The sequence below is a fragment of the Oryzias latipes genome, chromosome 24 (genome assembly GCF_053564925.1).
Source record: "Oryzias latipes strain Hd-rR chromosome 24, Olatipes_Hd-rR_3.1".
Taxonomy (NCBI): Eukaryota; Metazoa; Chordata; class Actinopteri; order Beloniformes; family Adrianichthyidae; genus Oryzias; species Oryzias latipes.
The window spans coordinates 2,249,143-2,276,951 of NC_136260.1; the positions used below are offsets into that span (position 1 = coordinate 2,249,143).

The window sequence follows — 27,809 nt, forward strand, 5'->3', positions numbered from 1 at the left end:
AGCTTCCCTGATGGGTGAGCAGATGGTCTGATGGTCCAGAGGTTAAAGTTCAGTGATCCTGAGAACCACTTTTAACCTTAAAAACTCGAGATTAATGATTATTTTATCTGAGTAATGACAGAGCAAAAGGAGGAGATGCCATGCTGAGTACTGCATCTTTCTCACGCGTGTGGAGCAAATGTGAATTAGGGTTTTTCAGTGGAGACCTGATTCCCAGCAAAGCAAAAGTCCGAACATTGTTCTGCTTGAAGGATCTGTGCCGAGGAAACAGGCTGGAGTGTCACACGCTACCCATCCAAACAGGAACAAATAGTAATCTGTCATGGTGCCTCTGTCAGCCCCGCCCCTCTCTGCTTTGCTCCGGAGGATTCCCAGCTGTTGCCACTCACCTCATCAATCTGCTGCCTCTTAAGGAGATCCACAGCCAGTATTCGTCGCCAGTTCATTGCTCCTCAATGGTGTTGTCTGGTCACTCATGTTTATGCCAAGAGAAATATTCCTGTGAAGTAACTTTGCCCTACGCCTCGCTACCAGGACTCAATCACAGAAGCCCTCCAGCCACGCCTCGTCTTCCTGCCACCTACCTGCAGTCTCGAGCCGAAGACATCACCTCTAGAAGATCACCTACAAGAACAAAACAAATCAAATTACTTACCTTATAACTCTCCTGTTTTCCTTCCGGGTTCCAGCATCTGGGTCTGTCTTTAAGCCTCAAAGAACATGACAGTTATCCCCAAAACATCTGTTACTGCTGAGATTCAAAGTAAAAAACAATTAAGTGAAAACTAACATCAAAGGCTTTTATCAAGCCGAAAACAAAAATCAACATCAACTCACTGCATTCATCTACATTTAAAGTTTTATTTTTTATTTTTTATCAAGCAGTCTTTAAAATTACACAAATGTTAGCAGTATACGATGAAAGGTTTATTCAATTCATTTGTCAGCGTCAGGACTGGCGAGGGGGAAACCAGGGCTCATTTTCCAGGGGGGACATAATGAGTTTCATCCAGTGTGAGTCCAAAGGCCAGACCCTATGCAGCCACAAAGGGGCCCAAGTCTGGGTCTCCCTGTGCCAGTCCCCAGCCCGGATAAAATACAGGGTTTTGTCTTTAAGGCCGTCCAGCGTCACCAATCTCTGCCAAACTACCTGTACGAATCAGTGGAAGCTGATTTGCTGTGGCAACCCCTGAAGGGATATGCCGAAGGGTGAACAACACCAACAGCTTGTTGCTGGAAAACCACAACCAGCAGCAATACAGACAACCTGCACATGCACACTCACCTGAATTCGAACTGTTACAGATTCAACAAAGTCCATTTGTATGGCAAAATCTTGGCAGGTTCAGTCAGAAACTTGGGCATTTGTGCATCAGTGTCCCACTGCTCCCGCCTCTCCCCCCGCAGGTGTCCTGGAGGTCAGGGTTAGATATGAGGTGTGGTTGCAGGACACTAATGCACAAAATGTAATAACCCAAACAAGCACTCGCCACTTTGACAACAACACAACCGTGGTTTGATTAGACAAAATTCAAAGGGCTGCAGTTTGGACAGCAGTAGGAAACGATCAACATACTGTACATGCATTAATGCATGATGCTGTCGTATCGCTCTTGTTGTTGGTAAGATGCACAAACTGGTGCATCACTGAGCTAAGCAAATGCTGCAAGCAAAGTAGATATGTAAGTGACTGTAGAATTTCACACAGACTACTCTCTGATTGTGTAATTTCCTCATATCTAAAAGTCGGGCTATATGCAGAATGTAGCCGCGAGGAGGCCCAAGCTAGGATCTCATTGAGCCGGTCAAAGGCCCGGATAAAAGAGGGTTGTGTCAGGAAGGGCAAAGCAAAGCAAATATCTGAATTAGATGGAGGAATCTGATTCACCGTAGCGACCCTGAAGGGAAAAGCTGAAGGGGAAGAGGCGGTACGCAAGGAGCGTACCGCCCGAATAGGTTCATTAGGCAGGATTATCGGGGGGTGAAAAATTACAAATCCTTAAGTACCTTAACACAATGCAGCTGTAACTGTGGCTACAGCATGTCTGTTGAATGAATGTGCATGAACATTTTTCCTTCTATTGGCTCACCGAGCGATCTGGAACTTTGAATTTTCCACCTGTGTGCCCCATACAGGTTTTGTCCATTTTTTTTACTTGCAGACAGCCCGTATCCACCCATAAAGGTGGCTGTGACTAAGGTTTAACAGCATTATTAGAATTTGTTTGAGACTCTGGATTGAAATCCATCACTCCCTGAATGAGCAGAACCTCCATGCGAAGCTGCTCCTCTCCTCTGAAATCAAGACGCTCAGCTTGTGTAACGGTCTTTGGTGGAGAAAAAAAACGACCACACAAAGCAGAGGTTTGCTGCTGGTGCGTCTCACTGACAGCAGCTTTCATAAGGTGTCATCAGGTCCAGCCACAAACGAGCTGAGAGCACGGAGGTGACATTCCTCCGGCCTGCTGGAGACATTCGGGTGTTTTCAGGCTCACACAACAGCCTGACATGATCTTTCATAAGTGTGATGGCGGAGCAGCCAAACGCAACCTGGCGGTAATTGCTGTTGCAGCTCTGCTGTCCTGTGCAGACGCCAGCATTTTTGTCTCCTCTGCCTGAGGTTTGTCACGTCCACACCCAAGTCCGTCCCACTAAGAACATCTGAAGCTCCTCAAGAGGTCTACTTTTGTTCAAATGAGGCCTGTCCTGCTGTTTTTTTTCCTTCAAATCATTACTTTAGCGTGTTTGTTTGAAATGCATTCTCTGAGCGTGGAATGAGCCTCAGTCGAGGTCAGTGTTGGAGCGGAGGCCTGAATCCTTGCATTTCAGCAGAAGCTGTGCAGTGTTCTCCATGCAGATGTGCAGACTCATCCCAGTGCAGAAGCAGATTCTTCTTCAGCTTCTTTACTGCCTGCAGATCCCACTAAAACCTCCACCACAGACTGAAACCCATCAGCAGCTTCAGTCTGTGGGTTCACCAAGCTGACTCCGCCCCCTCCATACATTCTTCATAGCAGCTTTGCCCATTCTTAAGTTAAGGTCGTAAAAATCACTCCACATGTTAGTCATTTCAAGACGAGGAAAGAAAAAGCTACTGTAGACCTGACCTCTGACCTTCACCCGGGCTGCCATCCTGACTCCAAGTGTCAGATCTCACGTTTCCAGACCTTTCAAGCCCCTCCCTGTCCAGATTTGCTTCAGTCAGCTTCATCATCAGAACTCCGTGGTGCTCCCACCATTACTAGTGTCAGCGCTCCGACTGAGCTGCGATTGAATCCAAATGTTGTGAAGGAGGTTGATGAACGCAGCTCATGTGGGATGTTTATGATGTCCAGACTTAATGTAATCATTTGAATCCTAATGTGCCGTCACATCACAAACCACAGGTTTCAACAGCAGGCAATGAATCAGAATCAGTTGAACTTTAGCAATCATAAAAAACTTTTAGGCTCATCAAACAGCGTTACAATGGAATAGGGCTGCACGATATGAGGAAAACTCGCGATATTAGTGATCAATAGTGCGATGACGATGTAACTTGCGGTATATAAACAAATAGCAAAACAAACAAAACATTATTTCCATTTCACTGCAACAGATTACAAATTAAACGAAACACAAAATTGCATTGTATGCAGATGATGTTATCCCATTCATCTCATACATGAGTAAAAAAAATTCTAAAAATCATCCATTCTAGTACTTGATGTTAAACAATCATTTAAACTTGTGGTTCATTTTACATTTAGGTATAGAAATCAGACGTAAACTAAATGATGTTGTTAGGGTTAACTATGAATCTTTGATAAATGAAACTAATGTGTCTGTTGATAGGTGGATGTCTTTAACTCTGTCCTTGATTGGAATAATCAATGTAATAAAAATGAGTATTTTCCCTAAAATGTTGAATGTGTTCCAGAATTTTCCACTCCCCTCACCTGATGAATCTTTTCCCAAAATAAAAAAACATTTATTTGGAAAAATGATAAAGCACGAATTCGATGATCTTTAATGCAACTGCCATTGACCATGGTGGGTTAAAATGTCCAAACATTATTTGGTATCATTGGGCTACACAATTAAGATCAATAAAATTTTATTTTGAAACTATTGAGGCCCCCCAGTGGAAAGAAATGGAATCTGTTGGTCTAGATTTACCATTGCCATATTAACCTTTACTCAGATACGATTTTTAACTTAAGAAAACTACAAATCCAATTGTTAAATACATGATAAAAATCTGGTCTAGGGCATGTAAACATACTAAGGAGACTATTAACTTATCTTTGTACACCCCAATTTGGGGAAGCCAGTATTTTACCCCAGGGAGGGCAGACATTGTCTTTTAAGACTGGTCTTCAAGAGGATTAAAGTCAATACAGGATCTATATCTACCAAATTCAGGATCACTAATGTCTTTTGACAACTGACAAGCAAGTATAACATTGATAGGAAATTTTTCTTTAAATTCCTTCAACTAAGAAGTTTTATTAGAAAGGCAGGTTAATCAATCAACTACGGTAAACCAAAAAAAAACATCACTTGACAGAACGCTTCCTAAAAATAGTCTGACTAAAGGCGCCATATCAGAACTTTATGACCTTTACTTGTCCAATTCAAATAAAAAAATCTGATTTTAAACTTAAACCCTGGAATGAGGATCTCAACATAACCTTGTCGGTGTCTCTCCCCCCCTCCCCTTTCTGCTTGGCTCCTGTTGCATCCCAGCTGTGTCCACTCACCTCATCACCTACTTAAGGAGATCCAGAACCAGCATTCATTGCCAGTTCGTTACCCCTGATGGTGCATTACCTGGTCTCTCGTCTAGTTCATGCCATAGAGTCCATGTTCACGTCTAACTATTGTTTTGCCTCGCCTTCAGGATATTCTGACCACGAGTGGACACCTGAGTCACCGGATTACCTGAGCCACAGAACCTCTCGGAACACCTAGAACCTCCAGCCTCATCTCGAGCCATCTCTGACCTCCAGCATCGCCACAAGCCAACTCCAACCACCAACTTCTCTCCAGCCTTCATGACGCATCAAAATCTCAAGCAACTCCGTATTACATTAAAACCTTACTTACCAACTTACTCACCTTGTGTTTTCCTTCTGAGTTCCAGCGCCTGGGTCTGCCTCGCCTAGCTTGCCATGACAGTCGGAGGAAGATTGGGAGTTCGCTTGTAGCAAAGTTCACAAACTCATAATCAGTACTCGGTTTAGGCTTTTGCAATACAAGTGGCTTATGAGAACATAGATAACACCAGCTTAACTGAACCGACATAACAGTAATATCCCAGATATCTGTTGTAAATGTACTGAGGCTAAAGGGACTCGTTTCCACTGCATGTGGCAATGCCCTGAGATAAGACTTTTTTTGGGAGGAGATTAGAAAAGCAGTGGAGATGATTTGTTTCAAAAACTGTTCTAACAAATCCTTTTATGTTTATTTTAGGAATACATCCTTCAAATCCCAAGGTTACTAAAAACAAACAAAATATGATTGACATGTGTTTTTTACAAGCAAAAAGAACTATTGCAATGTTTTGGGGAAAAAAAGTGTAGGCCCAAGTTAATTCACTGGGTGAAAAGATGCTCATAGTTTTCCCAGTAGAAAGGATTACATGTATTAGGAAAGGAAAGTTGGAATTGTTCAAAGACATGTGGGGTCCTCTAAAAAATTTTGTTAAGAGTCTTAATTTGGAGAATGGATCTGTGGACGACTAAGACTAACTAAGAATACTCTGTAAACCTTCCCTATTTAAAAAAAATGCATTTGTATTAGAAAAATGTATCATAGGATGGCTTCACCTTAATTTCCTGACTGGTAGAGGTTGATCTGTTTTTGTTCTTCTTGTTATTGTAAGTTTTTTCTTTCTTTTTCTCTTTCACGTGTACAATTTGGGTGTAAAGCTTGTAATTATGTTAAATAATGTACCAAAAATAAAAAGATAAAACCAATATTACAAAAAAAGGAAGTCAATGATAACAATTTTGCAGATTTTTTTTAATGCTATATTTTGTGAGCGGTGATTAAATCTGACTGATGACATCGGTGCCTCACCAGCCGTGAACCCAGAGTAAGAATCCGAGCCGAGTTCTTTATTTAACTGAATGTTTAAACAAACATCCCAATGCAATAATAATAAGTGGAGAAGATATGAATATGGTGTTGGATTGCTGACTGGATAGATGGCCACCAAAAACTGATAATCCTATGCTGAACTACTTTCATTAATACTAAGATTTAATTTAAAAGATCCTTGGAGAGAAAATTCCAAACAAAATTAATTTTACGTGGAGCAACAAAAATGGCTCCCGTCAGTCACATATAGATTACTGGCTTGTGTCTGATTGTCTGGATACAGATGATATTAATACTGAAATTTTTCACTCTCCACTTACTGATCACAAAGCAATACATACTTCCATTAAATTAAATCAAATTAAAAAAACATTTTGAATCCCAAACAATTCTTTGGTTAAGCTTGATATCGTAAAAAAACACATTTCTGAAACTGTTTCATTCTTCTATGAAAAAGCAAACGTTGAAAACTCTTAAAAACTGTAAAAACTGGGAATTGTTCAAATATGATATCGCAAAATACCTAAGAAAAGTTAGTTCTGATTTAAATTATTCCAGGGAGGAAGAAGAGGACAAAGTCATTAATGACATAATAAGATTATCTCAAATATGTCCAGCAAATCAATCCGAGGTTTGATAAAATTAACCTTTTACAAAATAAACTGGATGAGCTGTATGAAAATCACCTTGGTAAGATATCGGCTAAAATGGCTGGAAGAGGGTGAAAGCAGTTCTTCCTATTTTTTCCAAGTAGAAAAGCATCGTGCTCAATCAAATACACTACAACAGCTAAATATTGATGGCCAATTAAACTCATAGCCCTCTGAAATTGCTAAATTTGTTAGTTCTTTCTATAGTAAACTTTATGCTGTTAATGATCCCACTGAAAGTCCCCAACAAGTTTTAGATAATATTAACTCCCAATCTATCAGTCCTTCTGTTTATTCTGTGTGAAATCTGTGACTCTCCTGTCACTGTTAACGAAATACTCACTTCTATAATAAATATATAAAAATAAATACAAATATAATAAATAAAAAAATAATAAATCTCCTGGACCAGACGGAGTAACTGGGGAATTTTACAAACAATTTAGTGTTTCGAATGCTCATTTTTTAATGCAAGTTTTCTTATAAAAAAATGTATTGTACTTCTCGTTTTAATATTATTATGACACGGTTGCCCAATATCGCCGTATCTTTTTTTATTAGCCACTCAAACCTTGGCAGATTACATAACTATGTATAAATTTAAAGCCCTCTCTGTGTTCGGCAAAGAGATTCTTATTAGCTGATGATACGGCTCTTTTTTTGAAAGATAGCAGGCAAATTCCTCGAGCCCTATTTCCAAGAAAAGCTTTTTCTAATGTCTCTGGACTTCATCTTAACATTAAAAATGGGATTTTATTACCGATTAAAAATGACAAAGCAGCATCCATATGTGAAATTGAAAGTGTAACATACCTATGCATCTCCAAAAACTAACTAGAGGGAGTTCTTCAAATTTCAGTCTGGTAATAGAGAAAAAAACGTTGTAACTTACGGCTTCAAAGAGATCTGAGCCTAAAAGGCAGAGTAATGCTGTCAAAGGTAGAGGGAATCTTTAGAATCCCTTACTCTGCATGATCTTTTTAGGTGATCAATCAGACACTGAAATCTGTTGACCAAATTTATTTAATTTTATCTGGAAAATCGTATATGGATCGAATCTTACCTAAAGAAATTCCACTTTTATTTGTAATATATTTCCGCATTTTATATATTCAAAATTAGGCAGCCTTCATTTTCTTCTCCTTTGCCATTACAATATTGATAAAATACCAGCTAAACTATCAGCATTCCACAAACAAACTCTTCTTGCATGGGCATTTTAATACAAACACAATTTCTCTCCCCATAACTTTTTAATTTGGAACAACAAATACATATTATTCCAGAAAAAAATTCTACTGGTGGGTCAGCTTTTTGACATGATTGGGTATTTACTAAGATATGCTGAATTCAATTCTTAATACAATCTTGTTGTAAAACTTTAAGAATATGCCATTGTGTTTGATGCTGTTTCCAAAGTAATATGTCAAATGTTTAAAACAACTGTTAGGTATGAAGAAATGCCCTCTATGGATGCAACTGACACCACCACAGGAAAAATCTGTTTAACCCATATTCACAAGAACAACAACAAAATACGTGCCTTGTTTCAAAGGGATGTCATTTCTGTACCATGTACCAAACACTACTGGAGACGTTTTGTACCCGACAGTATTTGGAGAAAAGGCTGGAGTGTGACCCCGACTTTTATGATAAATAAAAGGATAAAAGAAGTTTATTTTAAATTATACCATGGTCCGGGTGAATACCAGATTCTGATTGGCTGCTGGGTGTGCATTAAAACCTGATAACCGGTGAAAAAAGAAGTTCCAGTCACCTAGCTTAAATGTTTTGTATCACTGCGCCAGCTTCTTTAAAACAACCTTTTGCTTCATCATCTGGACAAAAACAAGCGGTAAGAGGTGAACTTTCTCTCTGAACTGATGCTTTATTCAACCAATCAGCATAGATATATCGCCGAATCTTGACTGCAGCGGTGGTGCTGCGCATCGAGGACTATATGCTACGTGATGCGGCAAGTCCGCTTTTTGTGAGAAAAGCGATCCAAATCAGAAAAAAAAACAAGAATTAAGGACTAAAAACTGGTTAATATGTAATGCTTTAGTAAGTGACCATGGTATATGCGGGTTAATGGCCTTCGCGTCAGACGGTTGAGGCTTCCACGGCGCGCTTTAAAAAGTAATAACGCACACTTCGTCGGCTATTAACCCTTACATGATGCACAAAATTCACCCCAGTGCTCAATTCAAACTAAGATGCATGAAAAGAATTGACCCTAATTGTACCTTTTACAGAGAACATCCAGAGACAATTAACCATCTTTTTTGGAATTGTACTGAAAGTAGACTTTTTTTGGAAAAAGTGTTTAGAATTTATTAGAAATCATGTTCACCCCAACTTCACTCTGAAATTTGAACATACAATTTTTGGCTTTCATAGGAAAAACGTGGACTCAAATAAAAAAACTCATAATTAATCTTATTATTACATTTGGCAAATTGTATATATTAATTAATGTAAATGATCATCCTCTTCTACCCCTGCCTCCTATATTAATAAAACAAAATGAAATGCATCTCTATACTTTCTCTAAGCCTTAATCACAAATTAGTATGTATGAAAGTTGCGGAGCCTTTAATGTTTTTGTATAAAATGCATGTTACATACAGTACAGACTAAAAGTTTGGACACACCTTCTCATTCAAATATATGGGAAGGTGTGTCCAAACTTTTGGTCTGTACTGTATGTGCTCCCCTGGCATATTTGAATTTATTTTGTATCATTGTGTTTTGTACTGTATTTTCTTCCACTTTGTTCAGTAAATTTGTTTTAAAAAATCAGTTCTGAGTTGTGAAATGCACAGCCTGGGCTTTATTTTGTTGTTTACAGGGGTGTTTCTTCCTCGACCTTTAACTTTGACGGGGCGGTGGCGGAAGTGCCGTTGCGTCCCGCACTTGACGCAGAGCGTGCTGTGATTGGCTGCTCCTTTGTTCTCTGCTCAGTGTCGCTGGAACGAGATGGTTCCTGCTGTGCGGGATACGGAGTGACCGCGGCTGTCATCAGAACTCAGACCGAAATACGGACGACAGTCCCGACCCGGAGGACGGCCCACCCGACGGCAGGCGTTTGTTAAGGTGTGTTCCGGTCGGCCTCGTCACCAACCGCGATTCATTGTCGTCGATGAATCATCAGTTCAAGCCCAGAGTCCCGCGCTCCTCCACTTCCCTTTATTACTTTCGTCTGCGGGAGGACACACGCAATATCTGCGAGTGCTATAGTGTGGAGAATGATGACCTTTCTGTGCACGCGCATTGTGATGGTTCTTGTTTATGAAGGGAGGGGCGTGGCTTCTGCGTGTCTGCTGTCAGGGCCGCGCGTGGGCATTAAGGATTATTCACGTCAACGTCAGGTCGGTCTGAGTCACTTCAGGTTAGATAAGAGCCTAATCAGAGACGTTATTTCTAAAGAATAGCTTTATCTCCAAAAACAGTAAACGACAGACACGCAAGCGCACTGTCCTCCTGCGCGTCCGTGTAGACCTGCCACTATCCATAGCCCTCCCGTTTCAGGGTCCTACTGCCTGGAGACTGTTGTCATGGTAACATCCATCCGCCCTCCTCCAGTCGTTGCCATGCAGAACTGTCTTTGGGGTAAAAAGTCTAGACGACACAAATTAGAGCCACGTTGTAATGTGTGCTCTCCACATGAAGCACAATCTTTGTGTGTTTGTCTTTTTAAACTGGGAGGAAGTTTGCAGTCGCAATATTATTACCTGTGGAAACAAAAACGAGCAGCACTGATACCAAAATAGTAAGGCTGATGTTATTCACACAAAAACGGAGGGAAACCATGTTGGTCCCATGTATGACGCGGATGCACGTTGCTGCATCACCCACATGTATTTTAAGTGCGTCTAAGGCTACAAATTTATGGTTGGTCGCACAAATTAAGGGGTAATTGTAAAACAGTAAGCAAGTTGCAGAGCGGGTATTTTAAGTGTGGATATATTATCATTTTATTATTCTGGCCAGTTAACTGTCTTCTGAACATGAAATCTGCATTTGGTACTGTTGATCACAACATCATGATTGCATTATGGTCTGTCTGAGCCTGTTTGAAAATTGGTTGTCTTATACCTCAGTGGAAGAACGTTTCATTTTGTTGTAGGGTCATTAAATATATCATGTGGCGTTCCCCAGGATTCAGTTCTAGGCCATATTTCCATTTTTTTATATATGATTCCTCTAATTTTAGCTACGTTAAAAGTATCCTGACCAGAAACCAGAGACAGTGATTTTTCCCTCAGAAAACCAAATCCCTCCCATCAAACACCATGGTTGTCTGAGCTCCTCTGTCCACTCGAGGACCAGAAACCTATAGGGGGGTTGTTTGACAAACCTCCATCTTTGGAAGGACACACAAAAATCTGCCTGTACCATCTGAGGAATGTGGAAAAATTAAAACACATCTTATCTAGACCTGTCCTGGAAATGACTTCATGGTTTTATTTCTTTTCATTTAGAATATTGTAATTAGCTTTATTCCTGTTTAAACTAAAGACATCTGCAATTGGTTCAAAACTCTTTTAACATGAGCCAATAAACATAGAACTCCTTGATTTTAAAATGATACTTCTGGTTTTTAGACAAACCCAGACGTGCTTTCTCCTCATCCATTACCACAGATTGACTCTGTTGAGTGTTTAAAGTCCGGTCAAGACATTTTTATTCAGTAGCGCTTTTACTTGATCTAATTTTGTCTTTAACTTTGTTTAGTGTGTGAAGTATGTAAGATGACTGGTTGAAATTTTATGTGTTTTTACTGTGAAACACTTTGTGATTTTGATCTGAGAAAGATGCCTTTAAAATAAACATTTACTGACTTGTGAATCAACTACAAGGTTTTCCAACAGCTTTTTTTCAACTGCTCCTGAATCATCACAATTTGAATGAAGAAACACTCAGAAATAAAGTTTTAATCTTAATATCTCTGGAGTGGGCCCCAAATTTAAAATCTGCCTTTTTGCATAATCAGCTCAGGATGGCTTGAGATTTTGACAGAGCTGAACCAGATTGGCTCTTCTTCTTCAGTCAGCAGGGCTGTTACACAAAGACATAAGTGGTGATAAGCCAGAGTTTTTGCAGTCAAAACTTAAAAAAAACAGGATATATCAAAAATAGCTTTGTTGAAGTTCTTAAAGGGTCTATATCATGCTGTTCTTAAGCCTTTTATAGTAAAAAAAATTTTAAAGGAAATATGAGTTATTTTCCTGAGCTCTTTTCCAATGTGAGACGACTGGATCTCTGAGGCTCCGCCTTTCTCTCCTTGTGGGTGCCGCCCATTTCATGTCGTCATCCTCAGCAGCGTTTCTGTGTTTCTTCCAAGAAAAAACAGCAACATCTGAACCTTTGCACAGATGGATGTGCATATTGTTCACATTAAAGGAAAGCGTTTAGCTGATCACCGCTAGCTGTGCGGAGAAAGTGGGCGTGTTTTAGCCTGGGGGCGGGGCTGGCAGTGCAGACACTTCTTGGAAGGGGCTGTTCTCACTGGTCTATGTCTTCTCGTCACACCCACTCATTTTCATGGACTGGGGGGGCCTGGTGCTGAGAGCGCAGGATTTTAGAGAAATACTCAGAAATGTGTGAATGGATCAAAATACCGGGTTGTATAGGGTTGTTTATAGAGAGGAATTAACATTATAATACATCTAAAAGTTCCAAAAATGGGTTTTGCATTTTAAGTTTGCCCTTTAATTCTAAAAAATTCATTTAAAAACATCATTTTAAGGGGTTTAACTATTTTTCTTTTCATTTTTAATATACTGTACAGAGAATATTTTCTTTTTCTACAAATCTGTAAAAGAGTAGAAAAACTAAAAGATGAAGCAGAAATCTCCTGAAAGAGCTGAATGCTTTTAGACGGAAGGGTTGGGACGGCACCAAGGAATTTACAGAAGCAAAAAAAATACCCAGAAGAGAAGCAAAGAGTCTAAATATCAGCATCCATCTTTAGTCGAGCTTAAACTTTATCTGTCATATTCTGCAGTAGCCAACAGGAGGCGTCATCAAAGTAGCAGCCATGGACACCACCACCTCCATCAAGATGACCACTTTGGCCATCCAGAACCTGTTCAGCTATGTAGAGGAAGAGAACCTGGAGGCTCTTAAAACTCACCTTGACCGCTTCAAGGAGGTTGATGGACGCAGTGATGTACGTCCTTCCAAGTACCACCCTCATTATCTTTGATTGGTTTATCAAATACTGTCACATTGTGATTGCTTTTACATGGGTTGTATTGTTTTCTGCACCGTTTATGCTTTTTCCAGTGCTGTGATTGCTTTAAACCTGTTTTTTTGCTTAAACACATACAGAACGGCCAGACCCCCCTCATGCTGGCAGCGGAGCAGGGCAGTCTAGAGATCATTCAGGAGCTTATTCGAAGAGGAGCCAACGTTAACCTGGATGATGTTGTGAGTGCTCTAAGTGTGGCCCTGTTTTCAGTGTTACTTCTCCCCTTGGCTGCTGCTGTTGCCAGGCGACCGAGAGGTCCAGCGGCTTCTGTTTCCATGGTAACCTGGTCCCTATGTGTTGTTAGGACTGCTGGTCGGCTCTGATCTCTGCAGCAAAGGAGGGCCACGTGGAAGTGGTGAAGGAGTTGCTGGAGAACAGCGCATATATTGAGCACAGAGACATGGTGGGAGCAAAGACTCATGGAAAATGCACTTGAACTGCTTCCCCCTCTATGTGTGAACAAAGCTGTGTTCTTTGTCAGGGGGGCTGGACTGCTCTCACCTGGGCGTCCTACAAAGGACGTGTGGAGGTGGCTGAGGTGCTGCTGGAGCACGGAGCTAACCCCAACACCACCGGACAGGTGATTGTCACTCTGATATGTGTGTCTCTTCCTGAGTTCTGCACTCTCACAGCCCCCTCCCCCCATCTCCCTGTACAGCAATACAGCGTCTACCCCATCATCTGGGCTGCAGGTCGAGGACATGCTGATATTGTGAAGCTGCTGCTGCAGTATGGAGCCAAAGTCAACTGTTCGGACAAGGTGGGAGCATCAAAAAGACACTGTGTGTGTGTGATCATTTAAGGTGTTGGTGAAGTTAATGCATAAAGACAATGAGGACACCTTTGGAGCAGCAGTTTTACTCCCTTTTGGATGTTTTCTTTATTTTTTACCCTTCATGTCATTTGCGGATCCTAAAAGATAGAAGGATCACCCACTCTGTCAGGTTTTAATCCGATCTGGTTTCCCCTGATAGTCGTCTTTGTTTAAACTCTGGTTTGGACTAAAGAAACCAGAGAACTGTGGTCCTCTTGAGGTTCTCTGATCACATGCAGATGAACTCTGGTGCGGTTCACTTCAGTGTGAATGCAGGCAGACTTTCTACAGACCAAAGAGAGGAAGAGAACCAAAGGGAGGAAAGGCTGTAAGCTCTGAGTGTTTGGAGGAAAAAACCAGCCGTGATGGTGTGAATCTAAAGAAAGAAACCATGAAGACGTTTGGGAATGTCTGCTAGGAAAGGAGGAGTAGTGAGGAGCTGCAGGAGATTCTTCTCCATGAGAGTCAGTGGATGAGTGGGACTAACCATCATGCAGACTTTAACATCCTACAGAGTCACTTTGGGAATGTTTGGAGCACCAGGAAAGTCTTTGAGAAAGTAATACAGCTTTTTTATAATCAGTAATAAAAATAAAGATTTACAAAACCAATTTATAATTTGACAATTAATTTATAAAAAATACATTGTGTTATGTAAACACTGTAAATTAATTACACACTGTAAATTTTACTTTAAAAGAGGAATTGGAATATTGTTGATGAATTGGTTGATACAGTTTTGGATTTGAAAATTTGTTTGTAAATGCATTTACAAAGTAGACCACGAACATTTTTCATTTCATAAATTAAAAAAATGACGTCACGCTATCACAGCTACCTCCAACGGTAGTGAGCTGCGTAAATTCAAGGAGCAGTTTTCTTAATACGAATGGTCTAAAAGACACACCATAGTTTTTCTGGGCTTCAAGGCAGCAGGCCCCACAGACGAGTGTGTCCATCAGAGGGGGCTTGAAAGAAGCTCTTATATTTAATGGGACAGAGCCACTGACACGACCCTTCCTCTGTGCTTGTGCATGTTTCAGTACGGGACCACTCCTCTGATCTGGGCAGCCAGGAAGGGACACTACGACTGTGTGATGCATCTGCTGGAGAAGGGCGCTGATGTGGACCAGGAGGGGGCGGTACGCCCACACATGCACACATGCAGCTGTTGTTTCTGTTGAATCACAGGCAGAGGCACTGTGTAGTGTTCAACCAATCTGAAAGGATCCTGAACATTCAAGCAAGTATGCAGCACTCTTTGGTTCATCTAAAACGGCGCTGATTCATGCATAAGGTGGGCCCCAAGTACAGCAAGACAACATGTGTGAGAGTGACCCAGAATAATATCACTACTGATCAGATATAATAAAGATAGATTGATTTCAGGGACAATCTCATCAATCAATGGTGTTAGAATCCGAGTCAGAGGACGAGTTAAAAATGTACAGGAACATAGTGATTCTAGTTCAGAGAGCTTGAGGGGACAAAAGTGGCTTAAAGCAATTCTGGTTCAGCAAATTAAGCTTTGGTTTTCTCTGACAGATTATTTTATCAAACAAAGTCCTTACTTGTTAGAGATGAAGGAAAGCAGAGTCTGACAGGTCAGGGTGATGGGGTCATATACAGGCAAAAGACCTGCTGACGTTCAGCTGAAGGTCTGAATGTCAGATAAGAAACATTTGACAGGATAGTGGGGGCTGCATCTGGTGCCAATGATTACATGGTTACACGCCCAGCCCTGGAGGTCAGGGGGACTCAGATGTCTGTGTACTCTGCTTAGAACTCCATGACAGCTCTGATCGTGGCTGTGAAGGGAGGGTACACTGAGGTGGTGAAGGAGCTCCTGAAGAGAAACCCCAATGTCAACATGACGGACAAGGATGGAAACACGGCGCTGATGATTGCTGCCAAGGAGGGCTACACTGAGATCGTCCAGGACCTGCTAGATGCTGGGACATATGTGAACATCCCTGACCGGGTGAGTGGCCCTACAGTGACTCCTCCCCTCATCCAGCAGGGGGGGCTGAGGTTGCTGAGAGGGTTGAAGGCATCTCTCTTTTTCAGAGCGGAGACACTGTGCTGATCGGAGCAGTGCGGGGGGGGCACGTGGAGATTGTCAGAGCTCTGCTGCACAAATATGCTGACATTGATATCCGTGGGCAGGTGAGATCAAAGAAGGGGGACTGCGTTAATGGCTAAATATGACTTACTTTAGAAATGCAAAGCTGGACCTCCTTGGTGTGGTTACAATGGGAACCTGGCTGGATGAAGTAGGTGGCGTTAATCGAGATTTTGTTTCTTTCAAATCTGGTACAAGCAGATCATGAGGATCCTCGTCTTCCCCCGTTGTGTTTAGTTGTGTCAGCGCTGTGCTGTGTGTCTGCAGGAGAACAAGACGGCTCTGTACTGGGCCGTGGAGAAGGGGAATGCCTCCATGGTGAGAGACATCTTGCAGTGTAACCCAGACACAGAGACATGCACCAAGGTGAGGCTACTGCAGTCATAAAGTAGGGACCAGTGTGATGCTCACTGTTAGAGGCTCAGAGCACCCCTTTTAGGACTAGCATGAGAATGTGCTGGTGCTGAAATCTTAACCTCTTTGCCATCATCTCTCATCAATCTCATAACCTAGAAGAGGTAAACCACTGTGTTTGTGTGTGGCAGGATGGAGATACCCCTCTGATCAAAGCCACCAAGATGAGGAGCATTGAGATTGTGGAGCTGCTACTCGACAAAGGAGCCAAAGTGTCTGCAGTGGATAAGGTGCAGCTAAACTTCTGGCCACTCCTGTCTCAACCTTACCTGCCGGTTTCCACACACAGCTCCCTATTCCTCTGTATTTTCCAGAAAGGAGACACTCCCCTCCACATTGCGATTCGGGGTCGAAGTCGCCGCCTGGCTGAGCTCCTTCTCAGAAACCCCAAAGATGGCCGCCTGCTTTACCGCCCGAACAAAGCTGGAGAGACGCCTTACAACATCGACTGCAGCCACCAAAAAAGCATCCTAACACAGATATTTGGAGCACGTATGTCAGATTTGGATCTTTGACATCTGCTACAATTATCTCCACACTAGCAACTCACGTTCCCCCCTGCCCTGGCACGACTGTGGCCCCTCTGACGAAGAGCGTTGGCCCAGGGTGTCACAGTCCTGTTTACAGGGGGAGAAAACACTTCAGGGAGCTTGACACAGTACTAGGATTCGAACCGGCAACGCTCCAGCCAAGCTTGCAGTACATCCAATAAACCACTAAAGACCTTCTTTCCTGCAGATGCCAAGCTCTACTTTGCCTCCCCCCAGGTCATCTGTCCCCCACTGAGACTGATGGTGACATGTTGGGCTACGACCTGTACAGCTCTGCTCTGGCTGACATTCTGAGTGAACCCACCATGCAGCCCCCCATCTGCGTGGGCCTATACGCCCAGTGGGGCAGTGGCAAGTCCTTCCTGCTGAAGAAGCTGGAAGGTGAGTGTTCAAACATTGGCACACTGAGCATGCTCAGCTCAGGCACAGGTGACAGCTCTTCTCCTTCCTCCTCAGATGAGATGAAGACATTTGCTGGGCAGCAGATTGAGCCGCTCTTCCAGTTCTCCTGGCTGGTGGTCTTCCTGTCCCTGCTGCTCTGTGGCTCAGTTGCCATCGTCCTGGGCTTCACTGTTGACCCCAAACTGGCTGTGGCGGTGTCGCTGAGCCTGCTGGCTCTGCTCTACCTGTTTTTTGGTCAGTAGAGTGCCAAAGTTCCAAGAGGTTACAAACAAATGCTTTTCTGTTGGGTGCCACTGTGACGATCCTGCTATGTTCTGCAGTGGTGGTGTACTTTGGCGGCCGAAGGGAGGGTGACAGCTGGACTTGGGCCTGGCTCCTCAGCACCCGCCTGGCCCGTCACATTGGGTATCTGGAGCTGCTTCTGAAGCTGATGTTCGTTAATCCACCGGAGCTGCCGGAGCAGAGCACCAGAGCGCTGCCTGTCAGGTAACGCCACGCTCACCTGTCAGGCTTGAGACGCTCCACAGAATGCTGAAAGGTGTACCTCCTGCAGGTTCCTGTTCACAGACTACAACCGTTTGTCCAGCGTGGGCGGAGAGACGTCCATGGCAGAGATGATCGCCACGCTGTCAGATGCATGCGAGCGAGAGTTTGGCTTTCTTGCTTCCCGTCTATTCCGAGTCTTTAAGGCGGAAGAGACACAAGGTATTGTGGGAGAATTGGTGAGGGGGGGGTTTGGCTGCAAATGAGAGTCCACTATTTACTGCTGACTCAGTCATTTGTCTGTCCTGTGCTAATGAGTTGAAATCTGCTCCCTGCTGTCTCTCCAGGAAAGAACAGGAAGTGGAAGAAGACGTGCTGCCTGCCGTCCTTCATCCTCTTCATCTTTGTACTGCTCTGCCTGGTCAGCGGCTTGGCCCTGCTGGCTGTCTTTAAGGTGGACAGAGAGAATCAAACGGTCAACGCCTTGTTGGTGGGCGTGGGCAGTGTGGTGGGCCTGGCTGTGTTGCTGAATTGTAAGACGTGGTGGCGGGTCACGGACTCTGTACTGAACTCCCAGAGGAAGAGGCTGCACGGTGCCGCCAACAAGATGCACAAGCTGAAGAGCGAAGGCTTCATGAAGGTGGGGGCTCGAGGCTTTCCTTCCACCTTACGACAGCGGAGCTTCTTCTTTCTCTGAACATCTCCTCCTGCAGGTCTTGAAGAACGAAGTAGAGCTGATGGCGAAGATGGCCAAGAATATAGACAGCTTTACCCAACACCAGACCAGGCTGGTGGTGGTGATTGACGGCCTGGACTCCTGTGAGCAGGACAAAGTCCTACAGATGCTGGACACGGTGAGGACCTTTCTGCTATGTTCCAGGTCAAGGCTTCCATGCCTTCATGTCAAGTTTGCAGACTCTTTTGCCTAAAGTGGCTAAAAGTGGCTGATCAATAGCAGGTTGTTGGGAGCTACTCTATTGGACAAGGAGTGTGGGACAAAGAAATCTGGAACAGAGGAAAACAGGGAAGGTGGTGGGGGCTATGTAAAAGCTGGACACTTGTGTAATCAGGGATGAAGCTAGGACTGCTTGGAGGAAAAGGAGGAACAGGGAGAAGCCTCCATCTCAGAGATAGACTCATGCTGACGTCAGGGGAGGATCCGCATTTCTCTGAAACAGAAAAAGTTAGGTAGAGAACCCAGTTCCCTTTCTAAAAACATTTAGACTGTTAGTTAAACCTTTAGAGGATTGACAGTAGTAGTTCAGTGCAATGCCCTTGTGAGCTTCAGAGAAGAAACACTGGATTTTCTGTTTCAGGCATTTGTTCACAGAGCTGAGCTCAGAGCTTTGCAGGAAGGGGAAGTCAGGAGTCTTTCACAATAAAGCTGTGATGCTCATCTGTAGGTCTTACTCAGGAGGGTGGAGGAAGCGGTTTTTGGCCTGGGAGGGGAAGACAAATCAATGTCTGTGGGTTTGGGCTCCTGCAGGTGCGTGTGTTGTTCTCCAAGGGTCCCTTCATCTCCATCTTTGCCAGCGACCCTCACATCATCATCAAAGCTATCAATCAGAACCTGAACACCGTCCTGAGAGATTCCAACATCAACGGACACGACTACATGAGGAACATCGTGCACCTGCCCGTCTTCCTGAACAGCAGGGGGCTGTCCAGTGCCAGGAAGATCAGCGCTGCTGCGCCTGCCAATGGAGACACCAACAACTCTGAAGGTAGCCACGACACTGCCAAAGCACTGTGTGTGTGTGTTAAGGGGGGGTTGAAAGCCGACGCAGAAGCCTGAAGTGAAGTGTGTGTCTGCAGGTTGGCACGAGGAGCTGGACAGGAAACTGTCCCAGCACAGCTTGGGAGATCTGAAGTTTGGGAGCAAGACGGCTCTGAACCGCCGGGTAAGAGCTCGGTTACACACGGAGCACCCACCACTTCACCCCCACAGAGTACAGACCTGAAACAGCAGAGCATCAGGACCTGAGCTCCACAAGCCTGCTTTCTCATAAGCTTCTGTGACCTGCTGCACGTGTTCATGTGTTTGTGCTGCAGGACACGTACCGGCGCAGACAGGTGCAGCGTTCTGTGACCCGGCAGATGTCCTTTGACCTGACCAAGCTGATGGTGACGGAGGACTGGTTCAGCGACATCAGCCCACAGACCATGCGGCGGCTACTCAACATCGTCTCTGTCACAGGTGAGCCTCGGCTCGGTCCTGGACAACCCTCTGCAGCAGAATAGGAACCCGTGTCGTCCTGAATGTGTCCAGGCCGTCTTCTACGAGCCAATCAGATCAGCTTCAACTGGGACCGGCTGGCGTCGTGGATCAACATGACGGAGCAGTGGCCCTACAGAACATCCTGGCTCATTCTGTTCCTGGAGGACACTGACGGGGTCCCCGACCAGGCAACGCTCAAGACCATCTACGAGAGGTCAGAGGTTAAACTGTCTTCTGCCCCCCCCCCCAACCAGACTCAGTCGACCTAATTCGTCTCTGTTCTCAGGGTGTCCAAGAACATCCCCACTACCAAAGATGTGGAGCCACTGCTGGAGATTGACGGAGACGTCCGCAGCTTCGAGGTCTTCTTGTCCTCGCGGACCCCCTTCCTGACAGCTCGAGACATCCGCACCTTCCTGCCCTGCACCGTCAACCTGGACCCCAAACTGCGGGAGATCATCGCAGGTGAGGCTCGTGTGCACAACTTGCTGTTGCCACACACAGCTGTTCTTACTCACCTGATGGGGGGGTCTGTCTGTCTGTCCAGATGTTCGTGCAGCCCGCGAGCAGATCAACATGGGTGGGGTCACGTACCCAGCCGTTGCCCTGACCGATTCTCAGCCCCGCCCCACCTCTGTCTACAGTCAGGTGTCCTCCACCTGCTCACCCTCCGCCTCCTTCTGTGGACCCTTTAACCAGCCGCCTGGGGGCATCCTCTCCCCTCCCCACAGCAGCTACTATAGTGGCATGGTCGGCCCACAGCATCCCTTCTACAACCGGGTGAGTAGAAGCAATCCCCCCACAGCAACTTGGGAGCTCAAAGGGTGCTGCTGCAAGTAAACGCTGGGATGTTTCAGGCATGTAACCCCGCCTCTCATTTCAGTTCCATTCATCTTTGTGTTTTTTCAGTTTGTTTTTCATGTGGGTGAGCCTCTGCTGCTGCACGGTTCCACCTCGAGGCAGAACCTGTGCAGCAGAGGGGCACTCCGTCATTTCCGTTTTTAATTTGGATCTTCTCAACCCACCCCTTCCCGCAGCCATATTTCCCCCACCTTTACCAGCTGCCACGCCCATTTGTGGCGCCCTACCCACTCCACTTCCATCAGCGCCTGCCTCCTAAACACACCTGCAGCAGAGACGCCGCCGTGCCTGTAAGTATGCTCGCAGCAGGACTGTGGGCAGGGTCAGTCTGACACGCAAAATTTTAGGCTCCGCCCACTTCCTGTGGGGTCTGGTGTTCTTCTGCATTGCCCCAGCTTTCACTCATCATGGATTGATGGTCGTCCTCTGGTTGAGCTTCACCTAGTGAACTTGCAGTTGCAGGAACTTTTATATAAGCTTGATTTTACCAGGAAATCCCAATGAGATCAAATCTCTTTTTTAGGGGAGACTTGGACCAAAAGGCACCATCACAATCAAAACATTATGTTAATACAATCAATTAGAAATGCAATACAATTCCAGTAATAACAGTATAACAGTAATAAAAGGGTGAATCATACAGTCAGGCCAAGAGTGACATGTGCATATTTCTTAAAAAAACTCAACAAGCTTTGCTTTAAAGCGATTGAGAGGAATTTGGTCACATAGACGCAGAGAACTCTACTGTTCCTTCTGTAGCATTTTCTCAAAGCAGGCAGCAGAGGGGCCTTGTGTAACAGAATCAGGAACATGGGTGTCTTCCCCTCTGCTGCTGTCTGTCCTCGTCTCTGTCTTCTGTCTGTCCCCAGTTTACATCGCAGGTTCTGTTTTAAACTGAATAAAGGAGAACCTGTCACCTCACCGAAATGATTCATCATTTTATACTTTTATGACTTTAACTGTTGTCTTATTCTTGTATTTTGTTCCATGTTTTGTTCTTCACTTGTAAGACGACCTGGGGTACACAGAAATGCAACAGATAAACGACTGTTAATATTATTATCGTTGTTGTTATTATTTTAGTTAAATGGAGGCACAGCTGTCATATCTGATGCTGTAGACCTCAGAGGGTGGGGTTACATCTTTTTTCCTCAAACACACAGGAAGGAGAACAGGCAGAGCCCAACCTTTAAAGCTGACCAATGGGAGTGTTGGTTGAGGGGAGGGGCTCTGCCTTAATGTAGAATATGAGTCTCCAGTGGGTTTGTGGCGCTCCTCGTTGTCCCAGACACTATGCACCTTCATAACGCTCTGTGTTTAGGGCTCTGCCTCCGTCATGTCAGGAGTCATGCCCACCCCCCTCAGCTCCATGACGACAGATGCAGTGTGTGAGCGCGTGCGGCAGATGGAGGGCATCGACCAGGGCATGGTTGGACAGTACACCGCCACCATCAGGAAGGTGGGCGTTACTCCATGCCGCCTACTGCCGCTGCAGGCCAGACCCACTGACTCTGTTGTTGTGGTTTCAGGCGAACGTGAACGGCCGGGTTCTGTTCCAGTGTAACATTGACGAGCTGAAGAAGGAGATGAACATGAACTTTGGAGACTGGCAGCTCTTCAGAGCCACGGTGAGTCCACTGTGCACGTGTGCAGCACATCCACGCAGGAGCTGTGACCGCCTCCTCTGTCCACACAGGTGTTGGAGATGCGCCACATGGAGAGCCAGATGAATGAGGAATCTGTCAGTGAACAAGGAAGTGTGGTGGGGGTTGCCACGGAGGTGGGGAAGAGGACGAAGGCTCCACCCAGCACTGGCACTGGTAACATGGAGGCCTCTCCCATGTACAGCTTCAACCTGAGCTTTGAGGAGCTGAGTGGAGCAGGACTGGAGGAGCCAGCTCGACCCGGAAACCCATCTTGGATGGTAGAGAAGCTCGACTTCACAAAACTCTTTGTTTTTGCGTTCTATATTAACATCAGTTGAAGGGTAAAAAGCTGCAACAATGTGATGGAGGGCAGGTTTAATATTTTAACAGTGTAGTTGTCACTGGTACATCTAAATATCACACACTCTTTGACACACCATTTGCGCGATCAATGTGAATAAGCTGATTCTGACATGGAGAGAAGTAGTTTTGCTGCACAGAGCTGCTTTTCTCAGCGTCAGAACCCTCTGATTTTCCGTTGATTACATAAACACTTGACTGGTTGCAGGACTGTCATGCAGGAAACCTGGGTTCACTTCCCACGACCAGACTGCCTGTCTGGGTCTCCCTGCGCCTTTTGTTAAACTCTCTGTGTGAATCAGTGGATGCTGATCCACAGTGGCGAAAGGTGAACAACAGAATAAACAACTACTGTAAAGGGGTGCATCATAGATTAATGCTGCTTTTCCCGCTTCAGAATTCATTGCAATTCTGGTAATTGCATTAAGGGAGCAAGAAGATTTACAGTAGCAGACAGAATGTAAGCACTGAGTTAACTACAGTGTAATCCAGGGCTGGGCAATTATTTTAACTGGCGGGCCACATTGGGTTCTAAAATTGGATAGAAACGCCACAAGCAGATGAGAATGATATAACATGGAATGTAGATGAAAACATTAGGATTGAAATTTCTATTCTAAAACAGAATATTCTAGAGTTTTTAGTTTAAAACTTTTGTTCCCATTTTAGATCATTTTTTTATTGTGAAGCCCTTTGGAACCTTCAAGGAGTTTTAAAGTGCTATATGAATAAAGTTTAATTCATTCATGATCCTTTTAAATAAAATAAATAACATTATTTATGAAATAAAGCAAAGAGCAAATAACACTATGATTTTAAAAGACAAAAATTCAGGAAAAATATACTGATACATTTAAAAAGAAAAACCAATAAATAATCGATCCTCTCCCGTCATAATCCTAATAAAGACTTAGAGCTGCAGCTCCTCACGTCTCACAGTTTGCCCAAACACTGAGCAGCTGTGTCCTGCACGTCTGTTTCTCATCCAGTAATAATGAAAAAAGCACATTTCTATGTCTGCTGCTGCAGCTAAGCATATATCCGTTACCTTTTCACCAGTACAGAGTTCCTTGTTTATTGCAGGAGTTACGTTCTAAAAATAACCGTGATCGGTGAAATCCACAGATTACAGACGTTTATGGCAGTAAAACTTCTCACTGCATAAATCCACTTTTCTCAGACAAAGATGAACATTTTCACCCTTTTCTCTTGTTTAAATCCTCAATCTCCATAGAAATTAAGTCCAGGATCTTAGAATGAAAAAAAAGATCTGATTATCACAGATTTCTGATCTGAAGAGCTCCGCCTTTCTGTATGGGAGACACGGAGGAGGTTGATTGACAGGGTCTCCGGCCAATCAGGACACAGAACAGGGTGTGTTGTTTAAAAAAAGCAGCATGATCGCCTTGAAAGAACGAGATAAACCGGGAAAGATGAACTGAAAGGGAAGACTGTCTTCTGTTCTGTTTGACAGAGACTTAAGAGGGTTTCAGGTTGGAGCACAGACTGCAGGAGGGGGGAAGAAAATGTCACGTCTTGATCGTGTGGCCAGAATAAAAAATAAAATAAACATGGGTCTCTGATATTGTTAAGGGGGCCGGACCACACATGGAGGCGGGCCGGACCCAGCCCGCGGGCCGTAGTTTGCCCACCGCTGATGTAAACTATAGTAAGAAGTGAATTCGTTTTTAATCTTGGGAACCAACACAAGGAGACTGTGAAGATGACGGTCTAACCCATTAATAAAAGTGTGAAGTACAGCGTCAACTAAGTTGTAAACCTTTACTTTTACTCATACTTGCACTCACAGATTTATTTGTTACGTCTAAACCTCCTTTCAGAAAACTGGCAGGTTTTCTGTAGCCATCACTGAGGTCAGAATAAGTTCAAAACCTTCACATCTCAGAACAAATAATCATTTAAGGAATCTCCTAAACTTACTTCACAATATTATTGGATTACTGTGTTGTTGACTGCATTCATCAGTGTGGAGTGAGCGCTCTTCTAGCTGTTGATGATCTCTGAAGGAGAATTCCAAGACGTTTGGTTCAGTTTGAAGTCATGATTAAAAGGATTCTCTCACTCCAACAGCTGTCTGTCATTTTTCGAGCAGAGTAAACGCGGTAGGCACACATTAACTGTGACACGTCTGAACTTTGTGTGAGTCAGTCTGGGATGAAGTTCACTTCAGAAAACAAGCTTGCTTGTTGAGGTGAGGTTGTTGGACTGTCAGTCATTTGAACCACTGCACAACCAAACCAATACATTCAAGTCTGTTATAGTTTACATTTTGACACATTCAAGACTTTTACCATCAAATTCATGTGTGTCAATAATTCTTTTTTATTTTCTTGAAATCTTGGGTTGGTTTTTAAAGTGTTAGATTAATTATGGAGGTGACTTGTGTTTTTAATCACATATGATCCTTTGTTTGAGATTTGCCATTACTTGTATTATGTAACAGTTTTTTTGACAGACCCTCCTGATTTAAATCTTAAGACCAGCTAAGAAATTGCAAGAATTGGCATATACCACAGCTGGACCATAACGAGGAACTTGGTAGGGTTTCCAGGTGTAAAAAGAAAAAAGAGGGGCAAGAGAACAAATATTCTTCTTTTTATACCATCAATGAAATTGACTGTTTATCAGCTGACCAAGAGTTTAAGACTGCAGCCTTTAAAAGACAGAATTTGCAAAAAGGAAAAAATGAAAATGAAAATTTTCTCAAACAGGTCTCAAGATTTTGATGAGGAGTGTCTGCGGTTCTCCATCCCCTTCTGGTCATTGAATCTACTTAAGTGCCCTCAGAAATGTCCTAAACCTCTAGAAATTATCTTGTGGAATTTTTAAGAACCCTGAAGCTAAGGTGTAAACCGGAACAACCACAGGCTGTCTGTACCTTAGTTCTTTTGTCTTCTGGATGGTGTAAGGGGTGGGGGCTTCTATACCGAATGGAAACATCACTAAAGTCCATTTCCTTTTAAAGAGACTGAGATAGTAACATTGAAGAACCCGAAAGTCTGTAGTCATGCCTCTGTTTATTATTGAAAGCTGATTGAAGCTGTAGTTGCAACATTTGGAAAGCTGCCATTTGGATCAGTGTCCACCGTGGCGCTCATCTGTCTGCCCCTCTGTGACATCATCCTCATTGTTCTTTCCTCCGTCTTCAGGGAGGCGCTCACCGAGCTGCCAGCATGACCAGCCTGAACTCACAGGAATCCTCCAACGACATCTCCAAACTGACGGACAGACAGCAGGCCGAGTACCGCAGCGCCTACCAGGAGTACATCGCACAGATGGCGCAGCTGGAGACCGGCTGCAGCCTCCGGGAGCGGCCAGTGCAGCCGCAGCCAGAGCAGTTCATGTCCGAGGACCGGCGCCGAGACGAGCAGGACGGCCGCAGGTCTCTCAGCAAGAAGAGCAGTGCTAAGCCGGCGGCAGACGGCGCCGACTGTGCCCCCAACGGGGAGGTGCTGGACCCCATCACAGAGGAGGATGAGAAAGGTGACCATGGCTCCACCAAGTCCCTGCTGAGCCGCAAGACCTCTGCAGAAAAGGGGGGGCTGTTTCATGGAGCCGCCGACCTTAAACTAAAGGCCACTGGGGGGTTGTGCTATCAGAAGCTGACCAGTGATGACGAGTCGGAAGAGTCTGATAATGCCCCCCTGCTGAGAGATGACAGAAAGCTGGTGGATCCGAAGCCCCCCGGGGGCTCGCTGGCACTAAAGGGGAAGGATTACCTGTCTGACGCCACACTTGACAAGAAGGACTCATCCGACTCCGGGGTCCGCTCCATTGAGAGCTCTCCTAACCACTCTCTGCAGGATGAAGAGGCGGACCTGTCACAGCTGGGGGGCACCAACCTAATCGAGTTGGATGCGGAAAGCCGTGTCCGCAAGCAGGGAGTCCCCGGCAACCTGAGTGGCCTTCAGGACCCGGCTGTGGCTCGCATGTCCATCTGCTCTGAAGACCAGTGCAGCCTCCTGGCCAGCAGCCCCGAGGAGAGCTGGCCCCCCCCCAAGACGGGAAACCTCAACCGCACACTCAGCAACGTCACCCTGAATAACAACACCAACAGCCAGCAAGGCACCGGCCCCCCTTCGTTACCAGAGGGCTCCACTTCCTCCATCACTGATGTCAACACCAACGTCCCCCGGCCCGGGCCCAACAATGAGAATGTGCGCGTGGTCCACCTCAAGAGAGGCCTCAAACCCGGTGACCCCCCTGAGATCTGCACCGTGCCCACCGATGTAGTTGTGTTTGGGGAGGAGCGCGAGAGCATCTTGTGAGCGGCGCCATGGAGAGCGTGGGAGGGGCAAGAGCCCCCCCCCCCCCCCCTTCCACCTTTTAATGAGTTTATCAGAGTAATGTCTGTGTTTGTGTTAGCTAGACATTTGTCAGGGTTGGGGGGCCGTAGACATAAGTGAAGCGTGTTGTCGTGACATAAACCTGCAGAAAGGAGAGCCTCTGCCTCCACCCAACATTTCTGGGGGGTCAGAAGTATCAAAACCAGTTTGTCAGAAATTCACTGTTGTCTTCTTGTTGTGATCAGAACAGCTTTAATTCTTTGAATGTCCCTTCAGAGTAAAAGTCTGTTCTTTGATGTCTTGGTGTCTCTTGTTCAAGTGCAGCTTAACTTAGTCACTCAACAAAAATGAAGTAACTGTTTGTAATGTTTGCATGCTGTTGGCTGAGGTCATGTGACGTGTTGTGTGATTCAATAAACATGGATGTTGCATGATAAAGCTCCTCCAAGTGTTTTTATTTCTAGTCAGGAACAAGTTTCTGTCTGCAGGTGGGGGAGTTTTCAGAGTGGATTCTCCACCTCTGCTTCCTGTAACATCACTGTTCCTCTTCAGTTCCTCTCATTCACACACAGATTCTCCGTCTTACTGCAGCTGACCTCCATTCCTCTCTCTTTCATAGCAAACCTCCACCTCTCTAG

At 44.7% G+C, this 27,809-nt stretch overlaps 1 protein-coding gene across 2 annotated transcripts; it reads left to right on the forward strand.

Moving 5' to 3' along the window:
• Window positions 1–9,633: 9,633 nt before the first annotated feature.
• kidins220b (kinase D-interacting substrate 220b) lies at window positions 9,634–27,609 on the forward strand. 2 transcript variants are annotated; one of them, XM_011492108.4, is made up of 29 exons: window positions 9,634–9,833; window positions 12,748–12,912; window positions 13,074–13,172; window positions 13,298–13,396; window positions 13,475–13,573; window positions 13,652–13,753; window positions 14,851–14,949; window positions 15,591–15,788; window positions 15,875–15,973; window positions 16,197–16,295; window positions 16,475–16,573; window positions 16,658–16,835; window positions 17,111–17,275; window positions 17,351–17,530; window positions 17,617–17,782; window positions 17,850–18,001; window positions 18,127–18,419; window positions 18,493–18,633; window positions 19,266–19,503; window positions 19,595–19,680; window positions 19,832–19,976; window positions 20,049–20,211; window positions 20,284–20,462; window positions 20,545–20,777; window positions 21,035–21,148; window positions 22,180–22,317; window positions 22,388–22,486; window positions 22,555–22,782; window positions 26,035–27,609. In XM_011492108.4, exons 2-29 carry the CDS (start codon window positions 12,781–12,783, stop codon window positions 27,151–27,153), a joined length of 5,142 nt encoding a protein of 1,713 aa, XP_011490410.1. In that variant the 5' UTR covers window positions 9,634–9,833; window positions 12,748–12,780; the 3' UTR covers window positions 27,154–27,609. The 2 variants fall into 2 exon arrangements, with proteins under 2 accessions (XP_011490410.1, XP_078799228.1); XM_078943102.1 differs by lacking the exon at window positions 21,035–21,148.
• The last annotated feature ends 200 nt before the right edge of the window (window positions 27,610–27,809 follow it).

Excerpts from the sequence above, each read along its gene's own strand:
- kidins220b (XM_011492108.4), top strand. The coding sequence starts at position 12,781 with ATGGACACCACCACCTCCATCAAGATGACCACTTTGGCCATCCAGAAC. Across the intron at positions 13,754-14,850 it reads AAGTCAACTGTTCGGACAAG|TACGGGACCACTCCTCTGAT; the intron begins GTGGGAGCATCA and ends TGCATGTTTCAG. Across the intron at positions 16,296-16,474 it reads ACACAGAGACATGCACCAAG|GATGGAGATACCCCTCTGAT; the intron begins GTGAGGCTACTG and ends TGTGTGTGGCAG.